At 44.2% G+C, this 22,686-nt stretch overlaps 1 protein-coding gene across 8 annotated transcripts in view; it reads right to left on the reverse strand.

Annotated features, from left to right (window-relative positions):
- The window catches only part of CUX1 (cut like homeobox 1), a 376,257-nt gene that overhangs the window by 196,652 nt on the left and 156,919 nt on the right, over window positions 1-22,686 (reverse strand). For all 8 annotated transcript variants that reach the window (XM_019646871.1, XM_019646870.1, XM_019646872.1 and 5 more), the window contains exon 3: window positions 5,045-5,092. In XM_019646871.1, the coding sequence (XP_019502416.1) occupies window positions 5,045-5,092 (48 nt within the window). The remainder of the gene's footprint in view (window positions 1-5,044; window positions 5,093-22,686) is intronic.

Genomic DNA, 22,686 nt, shown 5'->3' on the forward strand with positions numbered 1-22,686 from the left:
TTTTCTTTCTTCTATTACAATACTTATACTTTCTTTTTGTCTTTCATGCTAGCTAAGACTTCTAGTACAATGTTAAATAAAATTAGCATTAGTCGCCGTTCTTGCCTTGTTCCTGATTTTAAAGGGAACATTTTCAACATCACTGAATATGATGACTGATGGTTTTGATAAATACCTTTACCCAAGTTAAAGAAGTTCCCCTCTACTCCTAGTTTGCTGGTAGTTATTTTTTTTATCATGAATAGATGTTGAATTTTATCAAATTCTTTTCTATAACTATTGAGATAATTTTTCTTCTTTAATTTGCTAATGAAATTAATATGCATTAATAAATTTTTCTACTATTAAATCAAACAGCATTCTTGGGATATAGACAGCTTGATGGATTCAATTTACTAATACCTTTTAAAGAACTTCTGCATATCTATTCATAAATAAGATTAACTTAAATATTCCTTTCTTTGACTGTTCTTGTCAGGTTTGGGCATTAATGTTACACTAGCTTCATAAATGATAAGAAGTGTTTTATCTTTTTCTATTTTTTGAGGGAGTTTGCAAAAGATTAGAACTATCTAGGGCATGAATGATAGAACTCTTCCATAAAAATATCTAGACGTTGTGGAAATATTTCTGTAATAGATATAGGGCTACTCAGGTTTTCTACTTCTTTTTAAATCAGCTTTGATACATTATAGTATTCTAGAACTTTGTCCATTGTGTCTAGATGTTAAAATTTATTGGCATAAAACTGATTATAATATTCCCGTTATATTTTTAATCTCTGCTGCAGCAGCAAAGTAATCCCCATTTTCATTCCTAACTTTTTTTTTTTAATTGGGAAGGTGGTTTGTCTATTGTAGTAGTCTTTTTCAAAAAACCACCTTTTGGGCTATTTCTCTCTTAGGTCTTTGCTTTCTTTTTCATTTATTTTTATTCTTATACATTATTACTATTAATTATGTTGATTATTTCCTTTTTCCTAGTTTCTTTGTGCTTATTCTGTTGTACTTTTATAACTTTTTAAGCTGGATGCTAAGCTCACAAATTTTCAGTTTTTTATTTCCCCTTGAATACAGGCACCTTTTATTTCCCCTCTAAAATAAGTACCTATGTTATTTCTTACGAAGATTTTCCTCCCTAAGGATAACTGGTTTAAGCAACCAGCATCTCTACAAAGAGAAGTAGGGCCTAAGCCAAGTCCTGACCTCTTCCACCTTCTATACCATGACCCTTCTCAGGGAGGGAAGCAAGGAGAGAGGGAGAGAATTTAAAAGATTTAGCATTTTCCTAGAAAGTGTTGAGTATCACTTCACTGAAGGGATTGTCTAAATTATTGGACTACAATATGCCTTAAATTGGGTTTAGGTTACTCCCCCTCTCCCCACTAATCACTGGCTGGGCTTGTGAACCACACAAACTTAGATACAGCAATAAATAAATCTAACTGCAGTGTGAGTTAAATTTGATGGTTTTGCTAAAATAATTATGAATAACCATTATGATTATAGTATTCCAAACTTTTCAATCAAAGACAACAAACAGTTATTTATTAGTTTCTTCTAAAGATATTTCCTGAGCAAATCTTCACCTTATTAACAGCGACATAACTTGAAGAAAGGACAGAGGCAAAATGTTTTAAAAACTGCCTCCAGAGGAACCTCACTGTCCAAGCATTTATTCAATAACCATGTTTGAGAGCCCAAATACTTTTTAGTTCCAGTTGCTATGTCAGGTGCTGGAAAATGGCCAACAAGACAGGACACAGAGGCTGCCTTCATACATTTACAGACTCAAGGGGAGCAGAGACAAGGTCACAGGCAGCTCTCGGGCATGATTACAAATGCATCACAAATAGTGTGGAGTGCAATGGGAAACATGGTACAGGGGACCTGGCCTATCATCGGGGCTCAAGGAAGACCTTTCTTGAAGAAGTGACAGCAAGCAGAAGTGAGACAGGTGAAGTGGAAGGAGGAAGGAGTGTTTCAGGATCTGCCCGTGCAAAGGCTTGGAGGCCGGTGTGGACACTCAGCACACAGGGCCTGGCAGGAATTCAGAGTGGCTGTGTGTCCAGTGACAGGTGGTAAGTAGTGAGACAAGTCTAGAAAGGTAAGTAGTTACCGAATCATGTGGGTCTCATAAACCGCAGGGAGGAAGGTGTGTGAGAACCACAAGAAAACACTGAGGGGCGTAAGTGGTACCCTGGCCAGGTTAATGACTCCCATAACAAATACATGTTCTTGCAGGAACGCTCAAGTCCGGTGTGACTTTCTCGCTGTCTGAAAACTTCATTTTGTTTTGTTTTGTTTTCTTTGGGGGAATCTCAAATATGGAAATAATCTATACGAATTCTGAGGCACAGAACATGTTTTCACTAATATCATACATTTTTCTAAGGGGAACTCAAGCACCTTGGGATGGACTCAAAGAATATGTCCAAAAAATAAAATCAAATTCAGCAAACACTAATGAAGGGCACAAGAACAAGCCTCTGAGGAGGGGAGGCAGCTTTTCAGAAAAACAAGCTGAATGGATCTTGCCCCATCGAAGCACCAAGACATGCTGCCTTCTGCCTCAGTCAGCAGAAAACCAACCCGCATGGGAGGTCCCCGTACGCAGTCACCCTCTGCTATGCAAGTTCATGCTTCAGAACCAAGGAGGACTTAGTCCCTTCTAGTAAAATCAGCTTACAGTAAGCACAAATTATTTAATATAAATATAGTAATTAGTAGGGGCTTGGTAAATATGAATTAATGGTACTATAAAAATATTTCTTTTCGAATAGCCTTTAAAAAATGGGCAAATAAGAAGACTAGATGTTTCTCAGGCATTTCAAATTTAATATATCCAGAACCAAACCCATTAACCTACCCTATTCAGAATGTGAGATAATCTATTAGATAACTTAGATTCTTACACACACACACACACACACACACACACACACACACACACACACACACCTCAATGTAATACAAAATAATAACAAAGGTGTGAGGGAGTGAAGAGAGCATTTTATATTAAAAGAGAAATATATATTATAAAGGGGAAATATAAATTAAATATATGTGTGTGTATATATCCCCCAAATGCACTGCATGAAACTGACTGGACCCCAGCTGGAGGAAGGGCAGTTGTAAGGAACAATTTGGGGATAACTGGGGAAGTCTGATTTTGGATTGAGTATTAGATATCAGGGAATTAGTGTTCATTTTCCCAGTTGTGATACTCAGGGTTATTGTGGAAATGTCAGGGAACACCCTTAATTTTAGGAGACACACATACGTTTCAGGGTACAGTGCCACACTATCTGAAACTTACTTTCTAATGTTTAATAAGAGGGTGGGGAGCAAATACGGCAAAATGTTAACACATGGTGAGTCTGGGTACAGGGTGTACAGGTGTTCATTATACTAATTTTTCTACTTCGATGCAGACTGGACATTTTTCAAAAAGAAAAACAAGAAAACAACAAAAAAAGCACACTGAGCTATTTCAGCTAGAGAAACACTAAGCCAGTGGGCCTCACAAAAGCTGCTGAACAGGTACAAGAAAGATCAGATCAAATGTGGGTAGGTGTAAGATGACAACTTTACCCATGGAGTGAGGGTTTGGAGATGTACTTCTGAGTAAATGGCAATTCCCGTCCTTCCCAGACCCGGGATACTGCTATCCCCTGTGCCTTACAGAGCTGAGCCCAGGGTGCCTTCCTGAGGCAGGGGATTATAAACACAGACAGGAGCACTGTGCACGGCCCTAAAATCTTCAGCCATCACCAGCAGCACTGCTGCTTCGTCTTCCCACGCCGTTTCCTCACTGTCTGGAATCTCCTCTCTTGCCTTCCACTGCAGCCTTCCTGACCTCATTCATTCCCTCACCCTCTGCTGTCACCGCATGCCGAAGAATGTGCCAAATGGTAACCCTGCCCTGTTGCTCTGGAACTCTGGGCCCAGGATTCCAGCCTCCTTACTGATATGTCCCAGGAGGCACCCCACTCGGCCCGCCGCTTCACATCACTCCTACATCTGCCACCTCACTTCCCCGAATCCTGCCTTGTCTCCATTCTCTGTGAATTGGGTAGTGGCAAGAACATAAAATTTCTATGAGCATATCAATATGGGTTCTTTAGAGGGCTTTAAAGAAGTCTTGCCCCCTCTCCTATTACCGTGTTTCCCCGAAAATAAGACCTAGCCAGAGAAGAAGCCCTAACATGATTTCTCCAGGATACGGAGGGCACGCATCCCTCCCATAAGGGTTTTATGACCTGTTTCAGGGAGAAGGGTGCCTTTTCCACAAACTCCTTCAGATTCAAATATTCAGCATGCCAAGGTGCCATATTTTGGCACCTAAAGTCATGCGAGGGCTTATTTTCCGGCTAGGTCTTATTTTCAGGGAAACAGGATAGTATTACTTCCATCAGTCCAACATGGGAAGCTAAGAGTGCCACACCAATAACAAAATTTCTGACTTTCTAAAATCCACTGAGTGTATCCACAAAGGGCTGAGAAGGAACTGGAGTGTCACCCACCTCATCCACCTGTCCTCTTTGTGGACGTTACTCTACCAAAAGGCAGCCATGGCGCATGTCTCAGATGACTGGCAGCCCACATGCCATCTTGCCCGGTCCTTCTCTGGAAGGATCTATTATAAAACTTTTCCTTATATTGAGCCCCAACTTATTCCTCGTGGCTTCTGCCTGTTGTTCTTTTTTCAAGCCTCGATCAAGTGAAATTCCTCTTCTCCCCACAGGTGCACGTGAAAACACCAGGTTGTCCCATTCTATCCCTTCCACACAGCAGCCCGAGACCAGCTCTGGGAACCAGTGAGCTTGAGGAAATTCATGGGCTCTTAAAGGCTATGGTCTGAACAAGCTCGGTCTACCCAGTGGAAGCAGCACATTGGGAAACAGACCTTGTGTCGGTACAGTGGGGAAGGCTCCATCTGGGTAAGCACCTTCTGTCAATGGCATTTATTCAATGAGAATATAAAGAAAGTGCAATGAACAGTGAAGGGTGGCTCAGGATACAAAAGAAACATAAATGCTTACCTCCCCTTGGAAGCTCTTCAGCAGTGGCGCTACCTGCTTGCGCAAATCCTGGAGCAAGAGGGATGGTCAGGAAACAGCCATTTGAGAAGGAAAGAGAAGGGAAACATTCGTTAAGGTCTCCTAAAAACAGCTTTGGGTGCAGTGATGATTAGCATTACAGAAAGCAATCCTGGTGCCTCTCCTGTGCTGTTCCTTCATCCACACAACACAGTGCCAACTGACGCCCCATGGTTTCCGTGAACTTACTTACTTAAGAATGCCACTAGATTTATTTCTACTAAATCCTGGTTATATGCACCTGATTTTGAATGTGCTGTGGACTAAAGCTTTTGCTGATGTCAGTCTGAAATAATTTGCTTGGAATGAAATGGAACATTACAAACAATGCAGGTTTGACTTACTCGTATCTGAAACGGATTGGGGCCACCATTTTAGCTGTTACTTTTGAGTGCTGTTTGTGGGAGATATACCCCTGTTTTGAATCCATGTTTGATATACGAGTAGTCACTGGGAATTTTATCCCAAGCCACCAGTACCCATTATGTCCTTGGAGAAGTCAATACTTTTGTTCCTCCTTTGGATCATTTTCTATATTTTTTATACCAAATTCAATGAGAAAAAAAAATCAAATTTCTTTAAGATGACCTGTGGCAGACATAACGGCCCCAAAGATGTCCACATCCTGATCCCTGGAATCTGTGACTGACTATATTAGTTACACGGTAAAAGGGTCTCTGCAGGTGTGATTAAATTAGGGACCTTGAATTGTCACCCCAATAAATGTAATTAAACAAAATTAGGGATCTTGAGCTGGGAAGATTATCCTACATTAGCAAGCGGGCCGGGTCCTTAGAAGAGGGAGGCAGGAAGGTAAGGGTCAGGGAGGATGTGAGATGGAAGCAGGCAGGGGTCAGAATGATACAGGCGCAGAAGCCAAGGCAGGCAGGCGGCCCCAAGAAGCTGGGAAAGGCAAGGAAACGGTTCCGCCCTGGAGCTTCTACGAGGAGCAACTCTGCCAACACCTTACTGCAGCCCAGGAAAACTCATTTTGGACTCTGACCTACAGCACTGGCAGATGATAAATGTGTGTTGTTTTAAGCCACCAAGTCCATGCCAGTTTGTTACAGCAGCCACAGGAAACAAACACACTCTCCCATTTAGCCATGGTTCTTATCCGAGAGGTAGAGGCTACAATACACACAGAAAGGGGAAGTGAGGGGGAAGAATCACCGGAGAGAGATGCCGTTTGATCCCAGCAGCGCCAGTGGGAAAGCCTATGTTTTACTCAGAAGGAATAAGCCACGCTTCTTTGTCAGAAACTTGGCAACCACAGGTAATGAGGTGGGTTTCTAAACATGAGCGGGTTCAGTGAGCGCTGGATGGGCAGGAGACAGGGCCTGAGTCTGCGGAGGGGAGGGGAGGGTGGAGGCAGAAAGAGCCTGGGGACTGTGTGGTGGGCGGGCTGGTCCCCCTTACTGCCCCTGGGAAGGACAAACAGGAAGGATGACTGCACTCAGCTACTCTGGTCAAACTGCAAACATAAGATGAGAGATGCAGTTTGTTGTCTGTTTTCGAAAAAGGCTGACTTTGACGAAGGTGATTCACTCACAAGGTGTGGCTTACTCCCTAATGTTCTCACTAAGGCATGGGGTGCTCAGGAGCGTACCCCAGCGGGGAAAGAAGAGCTAACACACGCCATGGAGCCGATACCCACATGGCGTCCGCGGCACGGAAGCCCGGCTCGCACAGACGTCTGGCGAAACCTTCCTCTCCAAACAACACAAACCCCTATTAATCTACATTTAAACAATAAGATGTGAACAGTTCAAGGACGATAACCTCAATGCGACGCTTGCTTTCTAACTGTCAGTGGGAACCGTGGCTCCTTCCAGGCTTGGGATTTGGAGACAGCCCTGCACTTTTCAGGGAGCAACCCACCACACCGACAGGTAGTCTGGGAGCCATGGGGGTGGGCTGCGGGCCTGCCTTGCCCTATTTGACAGCTGGTAGCACCTGGTGGCTCTGGAGAGGGGACCCTAAAGGCTTCCAGCATGCCAGGACTGGATGCCACAGAAATAGAAGCAGCCAGGCCCCAATGTCAGGGGCTATGCTTCCTCTCTCTTCTCACTCTACAAAGGCGGCTGTGATCAGTCAGAAGTGCATCCTCTTCTCTCCAGACGGGGGGCTGCTTAGGGGCAGGGAATGGCTGTTAGTCCCCCCATCTCCATCTCCAGCATCCAAGGCAGGGCTGGGCGACATTTTGCTAAGGAAACCTCGGTACAAAAGGCCTCAAAACTCCAGAATGTTGGACTACGGAAGTGGACCACATCTCATGCCAGGTCTGACGTTCCTTCTCCTAGAGGGGCCAATCCTACCCCATAATGGGCCACTCCCCATGCTGTGTAGTGAAGAGGCTGCAGGTGTGGCCCCTGGCTTGGGCACAAGGTGTCCCTTGCAGCCCGTGGACTGGTCAGCAGGAAGACTGACCCGAGCCATCAACTGCTGAGAGTGAATGTGATCTTGGGCTGTATTTATAGGAGCATTAATCTGTCTCCTCTGGGCTTGGCACACAGGGGGAACTGTGTGGAATGGGTGCATTAGTGAGTAAATGAAAGAAAAAAGCCATCTCTCAGAGTCTGGCAGTGAGCGGGCAAGTGAGAGACGGCCTGCCTGGATATGAGCCCTCAAGGCTGGCCCCATATTCCAAGCCAGCGCCACTGCCCAGCAAACATGAAGTGCCAATCACCTATGGACCTTAAACTTTTCTCTAGCTACACTGAAAAAGCAAAATGAAACAGGTGAAATTTATTTTAATTTCATATAACCCAATATATCCAAAATATTATCATTTCCCGTGTAATCAATAGGAAGATTATTAAGGAGAGAGTTTTACATTCTTTTTCTTGTATTACGTCTTTGAAATCCAGTGTGTGTTTTCACTTCAGCACATCTCACTATGGACTGGCCACATGTCTACTGTCCCCACCCACCCAGCCACACTTGGTGACGGCCACCACATTGGCAGCTGGGGGCTAAGGAATGCCTTCACAAGTCAGGGCTCTCCTGGGAGCCCCCCTCTCAGATGGTCAGAGGGAGAGGTGAAAGGACAAGAAGCAACAGAAGTAGGAGGTTAGCCGGGAGAACAGAAGGTTAAGAGGGGGGCAGATTCAAGAAGGGAAAGGCGCTTCTATCAGATGCTACCACAGACGTGAGGCTGGAGGAAACTATTAGGCTTAGCAGCCAGTGGCATTAAGAGTACTTGGGTGGTGCTGGGGTGGAAACCAGCCAGCGAGGGGCCAAGGAAGAAGTTCTGAGGAGGAGGCTGCAGTGAGTCTAAGGAGAGGGAAGGTGGAGAGCGTTGGGGTGCACCTTGAAGAAGAGGGTCTCAGGCAGAAGTTAACAGCACAGTAGTCCCCCCTTATTCACAGGGGATATGTTCCAAGACCCCCAGTGGATGCCCGAAACTGTGATAGCACTGAACTTGCACTGCTTTTTCCTATCCATACACACATATTCACTTAAAGGAAGCACGTACGCCTTCTCTCTGGCATACCTGAATTGCCAACATCACTACTCCTGTGCTTTGGGGCCATCATTAAGTAAAATAACAGTCACTTGAACACAAGCACTGCGATACCAAGACAGTCACTCTGATAACCCAGGCGGCCACTAAGTGACTAACGGGCAGGGGGCATATACGGCGTGGAGACGCTGGACACAGGGATGAGTTATGTTCTGGGCAGGATGGGGCAGGAAGGTGCAAGATTTCATCACATGACTCAGAAAAGCGCGCAATTTCAAACTTATGAATTGTTTATTTTTGGAATTTTCCATTTAATATTTTTGGACTGAGGTTGACTGTGGGTAACTGAGACCTCAGAGAGCAAAAGCAGATAAGGAGGGAGCACTGTGGTTACCATTTAGTGAGTGTCTGTCATGCACTGAGTGCTATGGCAGGGACTTCAGCTATACTACATTCATTTGCTTGTCACAAAAGCCAGCATAAGGGATAGGTACCTACATGTGAGGCTCAGAAAGAGAAGGACATTTGTCCAAGGCCACACAGTTGGAAGAGGCAGGATGTAAACTCAGATTTCCAAGGCCTGGGCCACAGCGAGATTTTATAAAGAATCAATCATCTTAGCTAGGTATGGGTGCAGGGTTGACCTACAAGGACTACTTGGACAGCAGCATAGGGGGGTGGCGGGGGCACACACATATCACTCAAAAGGCTTACAATGGGCCCAAATTCAGAGGGGAGCAGTGAAGCTGGATGGGGTCACAGAATGTGAAAGGTGATGAGCCAAGGCATCGGAGACCACTGTGGAGAAGAGAAGAAAAGGGGGAGCAGGAGTCGGGGAAAGCCTGTGTGGGTGTAAGACCTGGGCGCCCAGGGGTTCAGCACAAAACAATGCCTCTTATCTTACTAGGCTCATCCCCAATCTACCCCAAACCCTGCCAATTGGCACAGGGTCAGTCTCCCCAAAACACCAGCTTTGAGAAATATAGGAGCTGACAAAAATACTTCCATATTTGATTACAGCACTCCAGGAAGGCGGAAGAGCCATGCCTCGCATAACGGTCATACACCTCACCTCTGCTGTCCCTGCTGTAACCAACCTACTAGATTTTAGAAATAATTTCTTTGGGATTATTCACGTTTTGTGACAGATCTGCTATAATCATCTTCTAAATAGATATTAAAGCTGGATGTGTGTGTCTGTACTCACACACGTCTCTGAAGATAGTTGAAAAAAAAAAAGCACTAAATATTCACACCCATACACATACACTAACTGATACGTATGTACTTCAAGTCACCAGCCAGAAAATTACCTATACCAATTTTATTTTGGGCAGTTTGAGAAATTCCTTATCCAATTCTGCTACCTGCAAATATTACCTGGTTTAGTACTAAGGAGACAGAACCAAGGATGCTCACTTCTGACCCCTGGGCCCCGCCCTCGCCGGTGAGTGAGGACATGACATGACTCCCTGTCCTTTCAGAACAGAGTGCCCTTTGCTGCCTGGATAGCACCAAAGCCAGCAGACTCGGACACTGCGGTCATCGTGTGCGTCCCCGCACCTTTCTTGGCAATCTCAAACTGAACTAGGGTCCAATCAATCAAAACCATACTGTGTGAATGATAAGTAGGGATTTAACACAAAGTTAAAAAAATAACTTAGGGTTACACAGTTAATTCAGTGGCGGGTTTGTCGGCACTATTTTAAATGTGCTTCCGTCCTGCACCATTTATTGAGCAAAAAGCAACAAACATCTTAACATGTAGAAATTGATGACCTTGAGATTATTAATATCGGAGGTCTGTTGGCAAAGACAGAAAAGTACGTTTCAACCTCCTCCTTTCCCTTGAGTACACTGCAAATAATAAGCAGTGTTTATAGAGAAATGCTTCTGTGTGAAAAGGATTTTCATTATCCTCCCAACCACTGATTCACAATTCACTTTTTAGATCAGAAAATTGAACAGCAAAATGTTATTGAGGAATTTTCTATGTAATGACAATTGTGGGAGAAAACCATTCTGATTTAAAAACAAAACAAACAAAAATACAAAACCGCCATGCAGTGTTCAGTTGCACCTGTGAGATGCAAGCAGGAGACGGCCCTGGACCCACCCAGTGTGAATTTTTGGCTTTTGGCCCATTTGGGGCTCTCGGGTGATCTCTGCAAGGCTCTGTTCCCACTTTGCGGCCTGGTACTTCCAATACCCCATGGTGTCTCTCCCACTCCACACTCACACGTGGTGCCAGGGCCAGGCATCACAGAACCTCATACCATGGATTCAAAGCTGGTAGCCACTGAGGTCCACCTCTATATCCAGGAAAGAGTGGTGCCCAGGGCATGGCTGTTTGGGTTTAGAAGGACAAGCAAATGCAGGTAACAGCCTCGGCATTACGTGTAAACAAAAGGAGGCTATGGATTACAAATGCATGCTCAATGTCATAATGATCTCTATTTTTGAAATATTTTGTAACCCAGATTTTTCAGGATGTTTCACGAAACTTGACGCCTTTTCACTGTTGCTCTGCAGTAGCGCATGTGCATTTTTTGTGGAACGGCTGCCTGCAGTTAAACTTGTGGCTGTCTGGCTGCGGTTCTTGGTGGTGCCTCATCCTCTGTGGTGGCAGCCTAGGAGTGGGGCACTCCTGTCTCCTTCGGGACAACACGGCCTTCCCAAGAGCAGTGGGGGCAGGGTCGGAGCAGTGGAGCAGCTGCAGGAGGCCACCTCTGAAAGGCTCGACTCAGTGACTCTCTCAGTGCTGCCAACACCCCTGCCCTGGTACCGGCCCAGGAATGTTAGGGACGCAGCCCTGTGGCATCGGCCAGTGGCTTCACCCCTTCAGCATCTGTTTCTGAACTGCCTCAGCCTGGGTAACTCAGCTCTCTCCCTTCCCCTGGTCTTGGTTCACATTTTCCTCCTTGTGTCTGGGTAATGAGCGAGTGGGGATGGGGTTCAGCCCTTGATAGGAGCCAGGCAAATACAAAAGACTGGCTTGCACTGAAAACCCTAGGAAATGTTTATGCATGAGAAGGCTACATGTTACATACCCACCCAGGGCTAAAAAAAATGATCTCCAAATGGACTTACCCCTGGATTTCCCCCTCATTACTCAGGCCTCACAGCAAGAAAATTGTAACTTGAAAATGTTTTAGGTATGTATTCAAAGAAAGCCATTACATAATACAGCATTTTTCATTAAATTTGATATTATCAAATGTAAGATGTGCCATGTCTTATGCTACACTAAGAAAAAAAATACTACATATTAAGCTCTGATGTCATTGAGCTTAATACTCTGATACTGAACATAGTAAAATGAGTAAAACTGTATGTATTACAGTCGATAAAATATGGCATACCACAAAATGATCTAAAGTTAAAACAACAGGCCCCAAGTTGTTTTATTTTTAAACTATAGTGGCCTGTATTTTAGATATTGCAGCTATGATTCTGAAAAGGGTCCTTGACTTTTAGACATGTACTAAAATATATATAGATGAAATACGATCTTTGCTTCAAAATAATTTAATGCGGAGGGGTAATGGGTTAAGAATAAGGATGAAACAAGTGTGTTGATGGGTTGATGATTCTTACAAATGGATGATGGGACACAGGGGTTCACTGTACTCACCTTATCGTGTGTGTTTGAACTGCAAAATGTTTTGAAAACACTGTATTTCACTCTGAGCAAACACAAAGCCTTCAGCAGACCGATCACACAGAATCGGCAAAGAAAGAATTATGAGATTGGGGTAAGGGACTATCTCTCTTACCTTACAACCTACCAGCTAGTTAACTGTCACCTTCATCAAGTTAACCTGGAAATCTCAGGGTCATCTGGTCCAATCTCCTGCCAAGGCAGGGGACCTCACTGTGGCGTCTTAGCCACACGGCTCACCCTCCTGAGGCCTGACACAGAGGGACAGTCATGGTGTTAGAGGGTGCCTAATCTCGAATCAGGGATTTTCAAATACTGTGCTACCAGCACTCCCACCAACTGCTGATCCTCGCAGGAAAGCTATCCTGAGGTGAGCACAAATAATGTTATTACTAGTAACAGTTCATTGGTGTATAATTCACTTTTGAAAGAAAAGAAATGAGAGCAGATTCAAGGTGATTTCACTCTCAGTGACTTGCTATATCTATAATGCGTTTTCTTGAGTGGGAGGTTAAAGAAGCAGTGACCTGGGTCTGCGCGTGGGGACGTGAATGGCTGAACCTTCCTCTCCTGGGCCCAGGCCTGTCCACTGATGAGCCTGGTGAGTGGAGCTCAGCTCTTCCTTCGGCCCTTTAGGTATCTGAGAACCCCACTCATCTCCCTCTATGCACTTTCCTCTCCACCTGAGTCTTCTCTGGACCAAACGCCACTCTATCCACTCCTGCGACACCCAGGCAATGCCCTCCTGCCTGGGGCCTTGCTCCTCAGGCTGCTCCAGGTCTGGTGTCCCGCTCCCACTCTAGACACAAGATGTCTGTTCATTGTTCTAAGTCCCGGTCAGTGTCTCTAATGCCACCTACTCCCAAGATTCGCACTGTGCAAGAAGCCACCAGAAAGCCCTCGGTCATGTTGGAACGAAGTTCTAGAGAAGGAACGGGATTCTAATAAAGGTTGCTGAAAAGATCCACTGCCTCTACCCAGCTATCTGAGATGCCCAAAGAACTTTAAAGATCTTAAAAAATACAAAATACAAAGACTCAGATTCCAGGTTATACAGATGTTAGCTAGATGTGGGCAATCTGAATGAACTAATTCCTTTTAAATAAAAGAATTTCTATACAGAGTATTTTCTTAAAGAAAAATGCAAACAAGTTTAATTTCAGAAACGGAGCCCATTATTTCTAAATATTAAAACATAATAAATACAACATTAGATTAGATATAAGTACTGCGGTTTAACAAACCTACAACTTTTCTAAGAAGTAATAGCAAATTAGTGATTTTTTTTCAACCAGACATTTAATCAAACTCACATGAGAAATTACCTTTCTTCTACAACTTAAAGCCAAAATACTGAAGATAAATTGTTCAAAAGCATCTAGCTACTGATAATTTATTCTGATGTCTTTAAGGTTCTAAAATATCCTGATGATGGTTGAATCGTCCATATTAATAAAGAAAAACTTACACAGTGCACCAAATCTAAGGCTAGTCTTTTGACTGTAATACAACAATTTGCTTTCTTATGGATAAGCCATCTCTTCTAAAAATAAGTCTATGCCTATTTGTCAAGTGGATTTTTATAAGGCCCTCGTGGTACCAATGAGATAATCATAATTACCTGTAAAAGGGAGATTCTTCTTGGTTATTTCCCTGGATGTCATTTAAGAGAGCTAGAATTCTCCCTTACCACGTACACACGAGCACAGACCAGGTATGGAGTTTTTTAAAACAAGACAAGATATATTATTGTATGATGATGCATAGACTGTAGAGCTCAACTTAAAATACAGGTTAGTGAAAAGTGAAGTTTCTCTTTATTCCAGGGTACTAAAGCCTTCGCTTTCCATCTCATCATCAGAAGATGAAGCATGCAGCGATCAAATGGATCACCACACTTTTGGTTACTTTTATAGACGAACACATACTCCCTTCCAGTCTTTGTGATAGGAAAGGGTAATTTTAAATGGCATTTAAACTGAAGTGTTAAATAAAAAATATCTTTCTATACAACAGCAGACAGTCTGTCCTGGCAATTTCTCCAAAGATTTTAGTTCACAGATTTGAAAAAATTCCATTAGCTTTAATTATTTATCAGTAGTCAATTTAGATTACTGTTCTTGACCTATTTTTACAGTGCATGGGCCACCCAGCAATGAAATAAATGAATAGTCCTTTTCTACAATGGTTGATTTTCTGAAATAAAAGAAATCTAGTTTAAAGAAGGAATGAAACCCCAAACATGTAATTACCACAATATATAACCTGCCATACTGTCTTTGTAGCTGGATAAAATGCACATCTTTGTGAGTTTTTTGGTTATTAAATAAGATTATCTTGAAAGGGATAAACTCACTCATGCTATAATTTCTTCCCATTTAAATTTCTTTGCTCCATTTAAAACATGTTCTGTATCTTGGCAGAGTCTCCAATACTGATGAATGTACCTTTAGCTCTGCGTCTAATAAAACTGTGTAATGGGAAGGCCTGACTTTGTGGAGCTGGAGGGGACGGGAGCACAGGGGACTGTGTGCAGGGCTCGAGCAGAGGGTTTTGGGTGGTGGGTGGACAGGGCCAGCCTCGGGGCACCCGAGGGCGGAGGGGAGGACCGCTGAGTTCCTGGGCAAGGGTGAGTGGTCGTGTCTTTAGAAGGACTCACGTGATGGCGAAAAATGGCAGGCTTTTCAGATTGGGAATGCCTGAACTTGTACCTAAGGCGATGAAGGCTGAGGATGGTGCCCAGGACACAGAGGCCCCGATTTGAAGGAAGATTTGGTAGCATGTGGCGGCAGCTTTGCAGTAAGAGGGAGCCCAAATGCTGCTAAGCCAATGGTACTCAGAGTAAGGTCTGGGGACTCCTGGGTCCCTCAGATGGTCCACGAGATCAAAACTGGTTTTGTTTGTGTTTTCCACTCTCATTCTTTCACAGACATACAGTAGAGTTTTCTAAATGCTATGTGACATGCGATGATGTAATTACTCTGATGCAATGGCATGTGTGCCTGTGTATTCTCGCGTTTTAAAATATCTGTTTTAATCTCTAACAGTCACTATTGACAGTTACACACAGACACAAAAACTCTCTGGAGTCCTCAATTTTAAGAGACCAAAATGTTAAAGAAATGGCAGCTCTAAGGTGTCTGGTCTCAGAGCAGAGAATCTCATCCAATTGTCTGAGCGTCAGGCTGTTGGTTGGTCTGCTGATGAGCTGCCTTCATCCTGTGAAGCAGCTGTGAGCACCACCAGCTGCCTCTGGGCACAAGGCTCCCTCCCCTCCCCCATCATCTCATGGTGTCTGTGGGCCTGATGACTTAGAACTGTGGGCTCTCACAGCCTGGGCGGGCACTACCCCTGCCCAGTGGCAGAGGGACTTCCTGTAGGACTTTTGGTGGCCAGGGGTTCAGTGGTGGGGCAGGGGAGGAGGCAACTTCAGGTTACTCTAATTTTCTAAATTCATCTGATTTGCCTTTAGGTCTCATTCCAAAATGTTCTTCCAGGTCACTTTCTGAATAAATGCTCATGTCTAAACCTTTAGTTTTATTTCGGAACTTTGAAAATACAGTGATCTGTTTCTGTATCTATATATCATTAGGTTTTGAGTTTGTCAGAGAGAGAAATGACATGGCATACACATCATTTATTACAAAACCTTTTGAGCAATGACTACGTGCAGTGAATAAGCTAGCCACTGTACTCTGAGCCTTACATCCTAGTGCGAATGATGAACCAAGGCTGGACTCCTAGATGATGGCTGAGGGGCCGTACGCACCCCGGCTCCAGTCCTGGGGCCACTGACGGTGCCTGGTCCAGAGTCGACATGCAGTGAATACTTGCAGATTGAATGAGTGGACAGAAATGCTCCTCCCAGACTCATCAGCAAGCCGACCTTTATGAGAACTGCTGCAAAGAGGAGTCCTGTGAGAGATGGGGGAGGTGCCTCAGAGGTGCCCTTTTACCCTGGGACTCTGACAGGAAGCAGGAAGCATGACTCCTGCTTTGCCCCACACCCACTGTGTAATTTACTCCAGCTCTTAGGCTCTCCTCACATTTAGATGAATGGGCTATTCCAAATTAGAATGCAGATTAATCCTCCAGGTTTCTGCTTCGAGGATTTCTCCATAAGGATGATCAGAGATGTAGGCAGAGGTTTATGCATAAGAATGTTTTTAGCGTGTGTTTAGAAGAGACACAATAGAAATAATGTAGATGCCAACAGCAGGAGATTACTAACTAAGTAAATTTTAGTGAAGCAATACAATGGCATATTAGGTGGTCAGTAAAATTATTTTTCTGGACAGCTATACCATGGAATAATACACATGACTGCCATTTACTCAACAAATATTTGTTAAGCAGCTATTACAGGCCTCCGACACTGTTATAGGCGCTCCTGTTAGTGAAATCAGCACCCACAGGAGAACACCCTGCTTGCTTAGAGCCGTGAAGAAAAGGCGCATGGTGCTGGGGGAGCGTTTGCGAGGCCGACCTGGCCCAGGACAGCAGGGAGGGCTCCTCTGAGGAAGAAGCACTTGACCAGATCTGGGGGCTGAGTGGGGGTTCAATGGGAGGAAGGGGGAAAAGAAGTCATAAACTATAAATGGGTTTACAGTATGACCCCATATTGTAAGAACAAATAAATATACATATATGTGTTTGGACAAGAGTGGCACGAACCGCATCAGCGTCAAATGGTAGATGAATGGAATTATGGCTTCTTTTTCATTTCTTTGTCTTTAAGCAAATTGTATCCTTTTAACATCAAAAACACTTTTTTGAAAACTGAGGATGGGAATCAAGTGATAGTTTTAAAAAGTAAGACAACTTTTCAAGGTTTACAGAGCAACTGGGTTACCTACCCCCCTGCAGCTCTTCAAAGACAGACCCTCCAGACACAATGTTGTCCACGCGGCCATCGCAGCACCCAGGCCATGTGTCAGCCTGTGCTCAGCCCGCAAAGAGAAGGAGTACTGTGCCTGCTAATGCACAGCTAAGCTATACGTTTTTCCACGGGAAAATTATTTTATAAGTACAGTGAGTGTTAGCAGGAAACCTACTGACCCATCATTTGTTTTATATATTTTTTCATTTATATAAAATACTATGGTTGAGGCAAAGCCATGCTACCAAACAGTATGTACAGCGTAATCTTTACCATTTTAAAAGATGTAATATTTAGAAACAAAAAAAGATCAGAAATATCTACAGCAACAGACTGACACATCTAGATCTTCTTTACGCTATAAGCTAATTTTGACAACGAACATTCATACTTCGTATAATCAGAGGACAAAGTCACAGACAGACCTTAGACAACATTGGGGAGACTTAAAATATCATCTCAAACAACTCCAAAGGGGCAGGGACAGCCCAGACACATACAGGTCCCAGACAGGAGATGCTGGACTCAGCAGGCAGGCAAATGACAAAACAAGGACAGATTTTGCCAAGGAGCTACAGAAGGCTTAAAATCAGATCTCAAACGCCTTACTTCCTAGTCCTGGTCTTAGTTTTCTTTGTTTCCCCACCCAAAGGCCTTACTTCGAGTTTATTCATCATTTGTGTGCAACTAGCTTACTTAAAATTAAGCAGTGTGGAAAAGATATACCTTCATCTTAGCTTAATAATCAGCACATATTGTTTAATATTTACTCGCTTCACAGAGCTGCTCAGAGGAATAATTAATAATAAACGACGGGAAAATCTACTTGCAGAAGCAGAGCACGCTTGCTGTGAATGCCTTCTCACTCACTCAGATGCACAAACGGAAACAGGCTGGGTCCTTCATCATGGGGTCCTATCTTCAGAACAAGGCGCCTGATGACCCCTGAGCAACCGGAAGGCCCCACAGACGTGGGATCCAACCACACAGGGATCTTACAATTATTACATGCATTTTCTCTTTTGGAAAATATTATAGAACCACGGAAATATGAAATGTAGACCACAACTTAATTTCTAACTGGAGTTATTTATATCACACAGCTGGAAACCAAGTCTAAGAAATATATGTGTCTTGGTGGGCAACTAGGGAATTTAAACCTTTGGAATCAGATTTTGTGTTTAAAGACGCTCAGAGACTTCCTCGTGGATTACTAAGCCTAGCAATTAAGGAGAAACAAAAGCTTCCAGGGTAAAGCAAGGCTTCCTGGCCCTCGTCCCCTTCACGATCCCAGATGGCAGACTAAGTATGCTGCTGGGAAGGGGACCCATCCCCATCTGACCAAAGAAAATCCATTTGTGAGCATCAGGCACTGCCTCAATTTTATCCAGTCTTATCCAGCAGGTCCCGGGCCTAGGAGATCCTAGAGGTCAGGGATGAGGTTTATGATACCCCACAAGGGCAGGGAGAAAAGGTGAGTTACTCACCATGCTGGTTTATGCTATGGCCTCAAGGTCCAAAAGATACTTCATTCATTGGCTTCTCACTCTTGTTAGTCTGCAAAGCTAAGGAGCATGTCTGCAAAGACGTCTTCTAGGTATTGATGTGCATACCCAACTTTGCAGTTCTAAGCATGCGGGCCATTCCAAAATTAGCCCATTTCATGGGAAATCCTGGGTGGGAAAGGTGACTTTGTGGTGGGAGTGAATGGCACACTGAGTGTTCCTTTGGGATGCCATAAACGAAGATTCTAAAGGCACTTGTAACAGCAACCCACTGTGAAGTCCACAGAAGTTGGCCTCTTCCAGGCCTGCTGACTGTGTAGAGTGTCAGGACCCTGGGTGGCAAGAACCAGGCACAGCTTGGAAACTGCTGCACTTAGGGAAACACAGGGCCGAGTGCTCATTTTTATCCTGTCCCTGAAAATGGAGCCACGAATTACAACGAATTATCTCTAACTCCATAACAGATTAAGGCGAGAGGAATGTGTGCATGAGCAAACTCAGTCGAAAAAGCACAGACCCCTTGAATTCTGGTGTGGGCGGGAGAGCAACCAGCCACAGAAAATACACTGGATATCTGAACCTGGGTCTGTAGAAAACTGCTAACGCTGAGAGAATTAGTATGTGTTTTTGGTAAACAAATGGCTTTAAAATACTTTTGGAATTCTTCTAGCAATCTTTCTCAGGCCTGTTACCAAATACTAACTTTTGCACAGTCCTGGAATTTTCTTTTGAATACACAGTATAGTTTCTTTGTAGTGAAACAATTCAGGAAAGAGATACAGTTTAACAAATTCTATATCTCTTGGCCCGAGCTGCTGGCCCTGCTGGATGAATCATAGAGAAGTCCATAAATGTCGAGGCATTTGCACAGACTTTTCTTTCCTTACCATATATGGCAAATATAGATCTATTTATCTCCAATCATCTCAGCTTGAGCTTTAGTGTTTTTCTTACCTTATTGCCTTTCTTAAAAATTTCTCTTAATCTATGACTCAGCCACACAAGACAGTACACCCAGTGACACCGCTGATATTCATAACCCCAGGCTGGGGTGTTTTTGTTTTTTAGTTTTTTTGTATGAGGACAGAATGTTTTACATCGGTAAATATTTGAGGGAGGTCAAAGTACCTAGCTATTTACGTTCTTGCTATGTCTTGCTATGTCTTAGTTGAGCAACACAGGGTATAAGGATTTCCACATTCATTTAACCTGAACAAGTTTACTTGCCCAAGGAATCGTGTTTCTTATCACATATAGGAATCAGCTGAAAAACAGTTGTTTGGTGTTGATTTTATATATATATACATATATATATATATATATATATATATATATATATATATATATATATATATATATATATATATATATATATATAATCTTTAAAGAGATAAACACCAAAAATATTTTCAAGCTTCTAAAAGCTGACGTCAGGGACATTCCATGCTTACTGCATTCATTCATTCATTCACTCACTCAACTCATTGAAGGTGTACTGAGAGTCAAGCTTATAAAGAATGTGCCAATGAATGGCCCCAGGCCTGCCCCACCCTCAGGACACAGAGTAGGAGCAGGACACATGGGGAGGGGGGACAAAGTACTCCAGGTTTCAGAGAGATGGCTTTGGTTGGGGCTGGGATGACAGGTAGGTTTAGTGGGGCTTTGAGTGAAAAAATGGAGGTGGGGATGGAAAGGAAACATCACGGGTGCAGGGAAGGCTGTGAAACTGCAGCTGCCCTGAGGAATGGCACAGGCCAGGTGGTCCTCCCATGCAGAGGGGTCTGCATGGGGCTGGGGCAGCCTGGCCTCTTCATGACCCCAGGCCATACCTTCAGGCAGTCCAGCTAGGGGAGGCTGCGGGGGTAAAGTACAGTTATCAGCCTATCTTCTCCTTTTACTTTTATTTTATTTTTTTAAAGATTTTATTCGGGAATTGGGGGAAGGGAACAGAGTTGGGGAATTGGGGGAGGGGGAGCAGACAAGTTGCTGTCCTTTTGTTCTTCAGTCTAGTTGTGGAGGACGTTGCTTCACTGGGCCATGTTGGTATTATCATTGCGCTCTTTCCAGGTGAGGCCGATCGGTCGCCAGCCACTGGATGGCTGCTCACAGCGACTATTAGCAGCTCAAGCTGGCTGCCAGCCGCTCATGTTAGCTGCCAGCCACTCACAGTAGCTTATGGCAGCCCATGCCATTGCCGGAGACTCACGGCAGCCCAGCTCCAGGTCGAGCTGTTGTTCACCATCTTAGCTGTAGAGGGCGCAGTGTCACTGGCCCTCATGTGGGATCTGAACCGGGGCCCTGATGCTCAGAGCTGACGTCCCAAGCCAACTCTTAACCAACGCGCCACTTGGCCAGCCCTCCTTTTACTTTTATATTCCCTTTGTGGCAAGTGGAAAGTCTACAGACATAACCTTTAAAAGATGCTGAAGGCCCACAAAAGATAAGTAAAGAAAACTGGCTGTAGAGCCCGGGGTTCAAACATCCAGCTGTTGAACCTCAGGCTGAAAGGATTCACCTGCAGATATGTACAGTAGCCTGAGACACGTTATTCCTTCCATCAGGTGGCTCCTCGAGACTCTATGTAAACAAAAGGGTGTCTGTTGGGAATGTTCATATCCTCGGAGGCCCATTGGACGGTCCGTTTATAAAAACAAATAATGTGATGTCAACAATAGGGCAACCTACACTTAAACCTTTACTTGGTGAAATTATTTTGGAATACCCTTGAGAAGAGCCCTTTCTATAATCCAAAATCATCTGTAACGAAATGTGTATTTTAAATTCAAGCATCTAGGCCAAATAATAAAAACTCCCATCGTGACTGAGGGATTTTAACTCAGGCTCCTGCCCTGGCTGGGCACCAACTCCACACAGTGGTTCTTACACAAACGGAGTTAACAAAACAGGCAGAAAGGCCGTCTCCCAAATACCATCAGCAAACCTTTCCAGAAAGGCATTACTGGGTGGTCTTGGTAGAAGAGTTTAGGGGAATGGTGGCTTCTGCCAGGCAGAGGATCATGGAGTCAGAGTGTGCCCTTCTCCAAATGTTCCCTGCACGTCAGGTCCTGGGCTTGGCAGAGCTTTGATGCATCACCTTCTTATCTCTCTCTGGAACACAAGGCTCTTTCTGATTCCCACTACTCGGTAGGAATGCTGTGAGAATAGATGGCAGCACATATATACTACAACATGATATATCCAGAGAGGGCTTCTTCCAAATAAAACATCCTTTTGAGGTGTTATAAAAATAAAGTTCAATGAAATAAAATAGAATACATGCCATGGTCTGGGCAATGGACATGGAAACCTCTGATGGAATCTTCTGCAACAGTCAGCAAGTCGCTGGCTGCACACACACGACCCCTCAAGCTCCCCGAGTACTTCTCCTGGGCCTGTTTGGGATACTCTATCATGCAGCAGTGCATGCACACAGACACACACATGGCGATAAACAACTTCCACCTCTACCCATCTCCTTCCCCACCTCCAGATTGCAAGCTCCCCTGGGTGTGGCCTTCTAAGTAATTGACGCCCAATACACGTACTGTCTGAATACAGATTTGATTCATGCTCAGTAACTCCGTGCATGTCCTTTCCTTATGTAAGCACACCTGCAAAGTCATCCTTACAGAAACATTCAAATGGACCTGGGTTGGCATCCCAGCTCTGCCATTTCATAGCTGTTTAAATTAGCCTGCTTATTAAACTTTTACCTTTCTGAACCTGTTTTCACTCCTGTTAGGTAGGAATGATGTTACTAGCCTTGTAAGAACAACATCCGGCACATACTAGGCATCTGGGAAATATTTTTGAATGAATGAACACAGTAGGTCCTGAAAGCAGCTGTTACTGTGATGGTGATTATTGTGCCATCATCCCCACCCACATGTGCACCCTCAGAGACCCTAAACCTCTGTGCCTCACCCATGTGGTCTGCAAAGCGCTCCTTTGTTACAGGCAGGCACTCGGGGCTCTAACCTGATAGATGGCAAGGCTGCTATTTCTTCCTGGGCACTCAGTCAAGGGCCTGGCAGGTGCCGGGGGTTTGCTCCATGCCGCTGACTTCGGGCCAGC

The sequence above is a fragment of the Hipposideros armiger genome, unplaced genomic scaffold, assembly GCF_001890085.2.
Source record: "Hipposideros armiger isolate ML-2016 unplaced genomic scaffold, ASM189008v1 scaffold_107, whole genome shotgun sequence".
In the NCBI taxonomy this organism is placed as follows: domain Eukaryota; kingdom Metazoa; phylum Chordata; class Mammalia; order Chiroptera; family Hipposideridae; genus Hipposideros; species Hipposideros armiger.